The following is a 10,287-nucleotide window of genomic DNA, read 5'->3' on the forward strand; positions in this document are numbered from 1 at the left end:
GTCCCACATCGGGCGCCCTGCATGGAGCCTGCTTCTCCCTCTGCCTGTGTCTCTTATGAATAAATAAATAAAATCTTAAAAAAAAAAAAACTGGCTAAAAGACATACAGGAAAATAATGAAAATAATCACTTTGGATTATGTATATGAATAAAGAAGAGCAGCAGGATAATCCCAAAATTATGTGTATGGCAAATGGAAGAAAAATAACATTAAATAACATTTTTATACTTCTATAAACTCTAGAAGAACAAGGAGAAACGAATAAAAGTGATTATTCTAGTGGAGGGGGCATGACAAAGCAGAGATGAGACAGAAGCAGAAGTAAGACTTCCTTGCATAGCTTTCTATATCTATTTTTTTCCAACAATGTAAAAATATTGCCTGCTCAATAAACTAAATGAAAATTTATGCTAAGATGACCTGGGCTGTATCATGATTTTTCTGGCAATCTTGGCCCTCATTTAATGTAGAGGTAAAGAACACTGGCTGTGGAGTCAGGCTGCCAGCAGCTTCTGGATATGCCATGCCATGAGCTAGCTAATGAGTCCAACTGGAATATCCTGAGACAGGAGCAACAGGTCCCTTGCCTCAGTGATGATCACAGCAGCCAGACCATGAGCTGGGAAACCACGATGTTCCTCAGCTGTAGCTCTCAGATGCCAAGAGAATCAGGCATAATTCAATTCTGCATAGCATAGAATCTGCTTAATTCAATTTCCTCTGCTACACATGGTGGTCTCTCAGTTCTCAGAACACTTGATCAGATGGCTAATACTGTCATACAGAAAGCCCCCATTCTATTTCACCGTGTGTTACTACAATTTAAACCAGCCCATTACCACACAGTCCTCTACATATTACTGATAACATCCTTTATCAGCTTTTAATCAGAAAGGGAGTAGGGAACAGAGGAAAGTATAACAGAAGACTTCCCTGCAGGAATAACCTGAAACAGTTGTCTGTCCTCCCAGAGCAAGATGTTGCTTTTTTACGTGGAAGGAAGTTTCTTGTAAAAAAAATCAGGAGAATAAGTCAAAATAAAGCATTACTAAAAAAAAGAAAAATCCACCAACACACAAGGAAAAAACTTTTATTCCAGAAGCCTTATATTTCTTTTTCAGAACACAGTTTTAAAGCAAAATATGCTCTGAATATTTAAAATCAGTATTTTATGTGTGTAGAAGGGCCACTGTCCCCTATGCTTACAGGCAGGCCTTCTTGTAAGTTACTTATCTTCTAAAAATCCAATTTAAATTGGCAATTTGGAATTCTGAACAGATTTTCTTTTAGAAGGAATGTGACAAATAATGGTTAACTTTATTCCTTAATATTTATTTACATATCTGATCATCCACATGGAACTGTAAAGTATTCATCTTGTAATCCTCATAACTCAGCATGAGCAGAAGAACCCAAAACATACTTCATGAATGGAAGAACATCCTGCCACCCTCCACAGACAACACAGACTGGTGTTTCCAAAACTTGGCTAATCAGAATCACCTGGGGGTACTTGTTAGCCAGGCAGGTTCCTGGCCTCACCCCAGACTTGATGACTCAAAATCTCCAGAATCTCCGCAATTCTGTTTTAAAACAAGCCCCTGGTGTATCTGATGATTCAGAAAGTGTGGGAAACACGAGATGAATGAAATAGTGCTAACATGGTCTGAGTTCCAAGATGCCCAAGGAAAGCTAAGGTCTGAGCTGGGCCTCTCAGGTTCTGAGTGGGAACAGGAAATCAGGTAGGAGTAGGGTGTAGATGGAAGCCCGGAGCCTCCGGGGCAATGGAGGTAAAGGGGGAAGCTCTTACAGCTAGGGAACGAAGTGGGAGCTGAGCCAGGTGTGCTATTCCTACAAAAGGAGGAAGTGGGGATAAAAAGGGCTCTCAGCTAGCCATAAAGGCCCCAAGAGATGGGCTCGCTGTCCCCAGTCTCAACCCCCACCATCTGTGAAGAAAAGAGAAACAACAGCCCCTTACATGCTGCTGTCAGGAGCCACGTATACTTTAAGATCCCTGGGCAGAACTTTCTGGTTTTTAAATTATGTTGATCTCAGACACAAGCTCCCCTCTACCTTGGCCAGCTTTCACCGTGCAGGCTTCGGCCGAGTGGCCTCACAAGGATGGGGCGGTCCGTGGTAACGCGGACATGGATGGGCACACAGATGCTAGCTCAGCCTCCTCTGTCATTCACACAACAGGAAATGTTAAGTACATGTTAGCCAGGCACCGGGCACTGTGTGGAGTGCTTCAGATGCAGGTCTCAGATTTCCTGGTCATCAACTAGTAGTCTGAGACGTTTCAAAACAAAAAGGCCAAAAGACAGGGGGTTTCCTCCCTCAGCTATGTGATAGGCTTTTGCCACATCTTCATGGGGTCAGTTTTCCTCCTCGGAGAACAAAGTGTCATAATTTCAAGAGAGACAGCACCACAGAATGGTTAGGACAGGCTCTGGAGACAAGCTTGTCTTAGTTTGAACCCCAGGTGCATCGCTTTACTAGCTGTGAACGTGGGTAAGCAAATTATTTGTGCCTCAACTGCATCGTCAACTGCATCGTCTGTCAAAGAGAAATAACAATAGCATCCACTTTGTAGAGCTGTTGCACGTAGAGAAGACCTCCCCTGATCCACGGTTCAACTTTCCACAGTCTCGGTTCAGAAGCAGATGATCCTCCTTCTGACCTATCTTCAAGGGGTCAGTAGTAGCCTAACACCATGTCAGAAAAATACATTGTGCACAGAGGGTCTGGCACCATCTCTGATTTCAGGGATCCACTATGGGTCCTGGAATGTACCCCCACAGATAAGGGGAGACTCCTGTATTCAAGTGTCTGGCTTATAGCAAGTGCTTCAACCAGCAGCTGTCGGGCATTATCAGGCAATACAGAGTCACCAAAAAAAAAAAAACAGCTCCATACCAGAAATTGGAATTGCCCTGTTGCGACTACATAGATATATTAGTAACATCATTTTTTTGTTTGAGGGAGGCTAAATGCTTTCACAAACATGTCATTTAATCCATAAGGAATGGGACGGAGACTGGGACCTCCAGGCCCTTTGCTCAAAAGAGCCCTCAGTGAGAAACAGAAGCTCCATCTCTTCTGCTACCTTTGTCCAAGATGCTACTAATATGCGCATTTTGAGAAGTGGAGACCACAAAGGTAATGTATGAAAGCAAGACTGCCATCAGCACCTTCCTGTTGCTTTTGAACTGCAAATCCTGCAGAAATAATTCATCCTAAGATAAATGCCAATTTGAACAATTAATTTTAAAAATCAGTAGGTGCCCCTTAGGTATAAATCATTTTATACTTTAAAAAAAGACATTAAAATGATAGCCAGAGGAAAAAACTGCATCATTTTCTGAATTTTCTTCCAAAGCATTAAAAATCTCAAATATTTCTCTCATCTTTAAAATTTTTTTCATTTGCTACTCACAATCCTAAAACAATACATATAGATGACATTCTAATATTAGCTTTTCCTGATACAGAGAAAAATTAAATTATTGCTAAAATAACATTTCAACATAAATGTAGGTAGCTTTTTGAACCAAGTAATTGTATTATACCCAAGAGTCAATAAGTAAATTGATGTTTTGGCTTAAACAATACATCTTCATAGTTGAAAACAAAACAAAACAAAAATTCTCTTTTAGAAATATGACATATGGCAAATGCATTTAAACAATTCTCTCTCCATAAGGATATTAGCATTTTTTAAAGATCAAGAGAAAGCTATGAACCCCCTAACTCCTCAAGACATGAAGCTCCATGCACTCTATCTATATAGGTGAAATAATGATTTGAAAGAGCCTCCATAGTTAGTCATGAAGAGTTTATTTCAGACATTAAAAAAAAATCCCTAATCATAAGAATCAGAGAGAGATTCAAAGTCATATCATTGATCAAAGCACGGTCATCTGCACTATTAATATTATCAAATAGTAACCCCTCATGAGAATCACAAAATGCCCAAACTGGAAAGGCTAGTAGAGGTTGCTTTAGTCAAGGTCTCTACTCTACAGATAATGAAACTGAGGCCTGAGTACATTGCTTGAGATCTGCATTAGAAAATGGCAGCGACAGGGATGCCTAGGTGGCTCAGCAGTTGAATGTCTTGCCTTTGGCTCAGGGTGTGATCCTGGAGTCCCAGGATCGAGTCCCACATCGGGCTCCCTGCATGGATCCCGCTTCTCCCTCTGCCTATGTCTTTGCCTGCCTCTCTCTCTCTCTCTCTCTCTCTCATCTTTCTCTCTTTCTCTCTCATGAATAAACAAAATCTTAAAAAAAAAGAAAAGAAAAGAAAAGAAAAGAAAAGAAAAGAAAAGAAAATGGCAGCAATAAAACCAGATTTGAGTCTCCAAATTCTCAACCCAATGAGCTTTCCCATCTATTTCAATGCTCCTCGAAGTCCTCCAAGTACACAGTGGCATCTGTTAAACATACTGGAAGCTCTGAAAGATTCTGGAAATCTGTAACTTTACCAAGAGTTCTAGACAATTCTCAATGGCAGGCAAGTATGGAAAACACTGCGTCACCTCACACAGCCTCGTTAACCTGAAGTGCAATCTGACTGCTCACCTACTCTGTTTCTGTCAATACAATTAGGGGCCCTCCAGGGATTAGAGATGGGTGGAGACCACATTCCTAACACCAATACCCTCCCTACCATGTGGTACGTTTCAATGAAAGCAAGTCTTAAGTCAATTTTACCAGAAATACAAACATTTTATCAGCAGGCAGGCAGGCACAAAAACCACCATACTACCCGTTCTTAGAAGTGCAGTGAAGCCTCCACTCTGTTTTTAGAACTCTGACAAGCACCTTGCATAAAAGGTTCATGCTGAGGGAAGAAACAAAGATATTCTGACATCAGGACAACCAACCCTCTGGCTGGGTCAAGGATCAGTCTGTTTTGATGTAAGACAATGCAGTTGGACACCTACAGCTCTAACCAGCTAGTTGGAGGCTATAGCATCTGCCTAACTCAGACACTACACTACAAACTCGTATCTTATTTATGCAAAGATGGTGCCTATACAATCTTTGTGCCAGCCAACGATCTGCAACACCATTCATCTCTCCCGTAAAAACTGTATACCATCAAGATCTTCATGTAAAAGTTCCCCAAGCTAAGAACCACACCAACTCCATGGAAGCACTGTTAAAATACACCAGATGTGAACGGTGCCCACTATCGTTGTGCAACACGAGTCTCCCTGAACTTGGAATGTTTCTACAATCTAAGGGGGAAAAAACCTTCTGCTTCTCTGAGCCTCTAAGAGGAAAAGCCAGCAAATCATATTTTTTCCTATTCTGTTTTCCACAATTATATTTCATGTTCACCCAGGAAGTACTGTTAAGGCAAAGTGAAGCTTTGGAATGGAAATCAGAAGTCTGTGTCGATGTAATGTGGTTAGACCTACTAGTTCCAGAATTTCCATCTCCTTGTCTGTTAAATGGATATAATGCAACCTGGCCTTTCTACCTCACAAGATTTTGAGTGAAATAACGAATATGAAAAACATTTTCTCAATCATAAAAAGCACTACATAAGTGTAATGTTATTAATTATAAAAAGAAACAAATCACATGAGGCTTAATAATGAAACAGGCTATTAGGTTGAGTGTCTATTGATTTCTGCATAGGAAAATCTGTTTTGATTGTTTACAGAGAGGAGAGAGAACTACCCACATTTCTAGCTACTGTTACTACTTTCAATAAGCACTGATCTTGTCAGCAAAATTAATGAAGTTTGACTTTTAGAGAAAGGACTATACTAGTGGTTCAGCACAACCTTAAAAAAGGTAGAAAGTTTACTTTTTCATTTGTTTTTAAAGTTATTGTCTTGTTCACGTAGATTTATAGTAGTCAGTAACAGTTCCTCCCAAAGATTTTTGTAGTTGTTCTTCCTGACACTGAGCGCTAAGAATCCAAATATTGGTTCAGTTCAAATATCTACTGAGCTATCCCATTGCAGTACAGCTGAACTTTAGAAAAATAAAGAAGCAGCCATCCTGGACCTCAAGTAGCTTGCTACCTAGCAGAGGGGAGCAGAAGTACATACACAATTTCAGCCCATGCTGGTAAATGCAATGATAGACACAATGGATGCCCATAATAGATGCTATGGGAGGACTCCTTCCAATCCTGGGGTGTCAAGAAAACATTAGGGGAGTCTTTAAGGATAACTAGGAGAGACCCAGCAATTGCACTAGTAGGTATTCACCTCAAAGATACAAACGTAGTGATCCGAAGGGACACCTGCACCCCACTGTTTACAGCAGCAATATCCACAATAGCCAAACTATGGAAAGAGCCCAGATATCCACTGACAGATGAATGGATAAAGATGTGGTGTGTGTGTGTGTGTGTGTGTATATATATATACACAGACATATTATATATATATATATATATATATATATATATACAGACACACACACACACACAATGAAATACTACTCAGCCATCAAAAAAATGAAATCTTGCCATTTGCAAGACAGAACTAGAAGGTATTATGTCAAGTGAAGTAAGTCAATCAGAGAAAGACAATTATCATATGATCTCACTCATACGTGGAATTTAAGAAACAAAACAGAAGAGCATAGGAGAAGGGAAGGAAAAATAAAACAAGACAAAATCAGAGAGGGAGACAAACTATAACAGACTCTTAGTCACAGGAAACAAACTGAGGGTTACTGGAGGGAGATGGGTGGGAGGATAGGGTAACTGGGTGATGGACATTAAGGAGGGCACATGACGGAATGAGCACTGGGTATTATATAAGACTGATGAATCACTAAACTCTAACTCTGAAACTAGTAATACCCTATACATTAGTTGAACTTTAAAAAAAAATTTCAAATTTTAAAGTTTAAAGTTTTTAAATTAAAAAAATAAAAAGTAGGAGAAAAAGTGATGTATGTTCTCCCCAACTTATGACAAAAAGTTAATTTGAATAACTATCAACCTATGAGATCCTGAGGAAAGGCAAACTTGATGAAATATTTCTTAGAATCACTGCCCACAGAACTAAAATGTTTCTCTATTGCAAAGATAGTCCACATGTTTTTAAAACAGCTGCACTCACACCCTTTAGTATGGTAGAGACCCATTAAGCAAGGAAATATAGATAATCTCCCATTGTAGTCGGATCCTCTAAACCATTCAGTTCTGTTACTCGCTCCTTGGGAGACTCAGTAAAAGGTTTATCTAACAAGAAGGATGAAATTAGTAGTCATAGCTATCCTTTGGATTGTTTGTGGACTGTATCTAAACTTTATTCCTATTTCCCATGTGATTCTAAAAGGAAGAGAGATGCTCAGTGGGACAAGCAGGTGAGCCAATCAGAATGTCCGGGCTCCAGGCCTGGCTGTGCCAGAGCCCACCACATAATCAGGCGAGTCACTTCAACCCTCTAGGACCTGATTTCCTCTCTCAATAAGTTAATGAAGTAGATGGACTTCACAGTCAACTCCAAGTCTAAAAGTCCACATGTCCATTCAAATGGAGTATGTTATTTGGAAGACTTGCCTAAAAAGGGACCCAAGGGATTTCAAAACGTAGCTTTCACTCAGGAACAAAGTTTGACACATTTTTTTGTAAAATCTAAAAGAAGCTAAGTAAAATGAATACACAGGTGTTTCATTGCTTTTTAGCAATAAAAACGTTAAGTGTGTGAAGGTGAAATACCATAAAAACTAATATCTTTACAGTTCAGCTTTCTTCTCCATATGTGCACTTCTACTCTCACACATAATTATATTCAATAAGAGCCTTCTTTCTCAATCATAAAAAAAAAAAAAAAATGATGAAGCAGGTTTCTAGTATAAAATCAAAGCTATTTCAGGTTCAAACAAACTTGTGAAAACTTTTAAAAAGAGTTTTATCAGTCACTATGACAATTTTAGTTAATTTAGGGCATTTGGGCAGTTGTGGCTGTGGATATTAGCTTATTTGGGGCATATGCATACAAGGAGTGAAAAAGTAATGCTTAAATGCAAAACAATACTAGCAAAGAAGGAGTTCTTGAACCTTCAGGGAGAGTTTTCCTGTTTTCTAATTCCAACAATAGATCAGTTTACCTACCAGTCAGATCTGCCTCCTCACATCACTGCTGAAGGGTGAAATTATCCTTCACCCACACAGTCACTCCACACAAAAAAGGCATAGAAGCGAACGAGACATCACCGGGAGGACTGTGACATTCCACTAGGGCAGTGTATCCTGGTGCATGAGGTCATGATTCACAATACATATATTCTATCCAACAACTTTATGAGACCATCTTGATTTTTTTCTCTGCTCATTTTTGGGGGGGCGGGGGGAGGAAGCTCTCCCAGTTGGGAACTGTCCACAACTTACCAGGATCTGTTGATAACACCATGAAAGAGATTAAAATGTAAATCATCACATGTAACTTCACAACTTGTAGAAAGAGGTATTGGGCAAGCAACGTCTTCAGTATTAACATACTGAAAACGTGAACACACTTCCGCTTTTAAGACGATTAAAACATAGCTAAGTTTTTCTAGCAAGAGAAAAAAAAATGGAAAACCAGTTGCCTGAGCCTGCATAGGAAGCGATCTAGGGGAAACAGTCCTGCATTCAGAGGTGTGGAAATCCGGGCGAGTGACCCACCAACACCTCCCCTCGCACCCTGCAATCCATCAACCATCTCCCATTGGTTCTTTCCACTTAGGATCATGACCAAGGCCACGTACTAAAAAGAGGAGAAACCACACAAACATAATACTTAAAGTTTCTCTACTTGGGGCCAGCAGGAAATTCCAGTTACCTCATTCACTGGAGCTAGTTAAGCTGCTGAAATGAAACGGGTGCTGGGGAGAGATCGCTACGTCAGGACACGGACTTGATTTTCAGGGTTGGAGGAGGTCAGAGATGAAGGGGATTCAAGGTCTGGGCTCAAAGCCAAGGTCCTTTGGATCGCAGAGTGCTCGTGGGTGGGGGCGCAAGCCGCACGCCCGCACCGGGCCTCGGCACCCTTGCGCGCGGGGGCAGGCAGACCGGCGACAGGCAGCGCCGAGGCCCGCGGAGGTCCCCGGGGGCTTCCGCAGAGCCCGCCGGGGCCTCAGGGTCCGTGCTCGTCCTGCCCCCGTGTGACATCTGCCCTGCTTCTCCCCCAGGCCATCTCCCCCTGGCCCTTTCCCACGGCCGTGGCTCCTCCCCTGGTCTGCAGCGCGCCGGGTCTCGTCTCGGCCTCCCACGCGGGCAGAAGGACCGACCGGGCGGTGGGGCGGACAGAGGGACCGGGCAGCGGGCAGCGGGCAGCGGGCAGCGGGCAGCGGGCGGGCCAGCCCTGCTCCCACACGCGCGCCCGCCCCGCCGCGCCCCGGTCCCGGGCCAGGCCGCGGCCGCCCGAGAAGCCCCCGTCGCGGGGCGCGGGGCGCGGGGCGCGGGGCGCGGGGCGCGGGGCGCGGGCTCCGGGGTCCCGCTGCGCGCGGCGGCCGCCAGGGGGCGGGAGGGAGCAGCCGGCCGGCACCTCCCCGCCTCGTTCCCCTCCCCCGACCCGCCGGCCACTCACGGATTTTCACTCGGCGGTGGTCGAGGCGCGCGGCGGCGGCGTGCAGGGCGTCGAGGCGGCGGTGCAGCGCGGCGGTGCGGGCCCCCAGGGCGGCCGCCTGGCCCTCGAGCTCGCCGAAGATGTCCCCCGCGCAGCGCGACAGGTCGGCGAGCTGCGCCAGCAGGCGGACCAGGGCGTGCGCGCTGACCTGCTCCAGCGAGCGGAAGAGCGGCGCGCCCGCGGCCCCCACCGCCTCCGGCCGGCGCAGCTCCACGCGCCTCTGGTGGAAGGGCATGGCGGGGGCTCCGGGCGGGGGCTCCGGGCGGGGGCTCCGGGCGGGCGGGGCCGGGCGGGCGGGGGCCGGGAGCCGGGGGCCGGGGGCCGGGCGCGGGCTCCGGGCGGGGCGCGCGCAGCCCTCAGTCCGGGCCCCGTCGGCGCGGGGCGCGAGGGCGCATCCGACACAAAGGAAGGTCCGGGCAGCGGCGGGGCGCGGGGGAGGCGAGGCGGCGGGCAGGACCGACCGACCGAGGCGCCCGGGGGGCGCGGGCAGGGTCCGCGGGGTCGGAGCCGCGGCCGCCTGGCGCCCAGCAGCGCCCTCCCACCGGCGGGGCGCGGGGCGCGGGGCGGGGGGCGCGGGGCGGGGGGCGCGGGGCGCGCGGCGAGACGAAGTCCCAGGAGCGGCTCCCGGGCGCGGGCGCGGGCGCGGGGCGAGCGGACACGGGAGTCCCGCTCAAGTTTGCAGGGAGGCAGGAAAGAGCC

General features: G+C 45.6%; 1 protein-coding gene across 3 annotated transcripts in view; it reads right to left on the reverse strand.

Moving 5' to 3' along the window:
* Positions 1 to 9,899, reverse strand: part of NHSL1 (NHS like 1) — a 241,304-nt gene extending 231,405 nt beyond the window's left edge. For all 3 annotated transcript variants that reach the window (XM_041737087.1, XM_041737072.1, XM_041737124.1), the window contains exon 1: positions 9,550 to 9,899. In XM_041737087.1, the coding sequence (XP_041593021.1) occupies positions 9,550 to 9,823 (274 nt within the window). In that variant the 5' untranslated portion in view covers positions 9,824 to 9,899. The remainder of the gene's footprint in view (positions 1 to 9,549) is intronic.
* Between the last annotated feature and the right edge of the window lie 388 nt (positions 9,900 to 10,287).

Source organism: Vulpes lagopus, chromosome 2, assembly GCF_018345385.1.
Source record: "Vulpes lagopus strain Blue_001 chromosome 2, ASM1834538v1, whole genome shotgun sequence".
NCBI lineage: Eukaryota > Metazoa > Chordata > Mammalia > Carnivora > Canidae > Vulpes > Vulpes lagopus.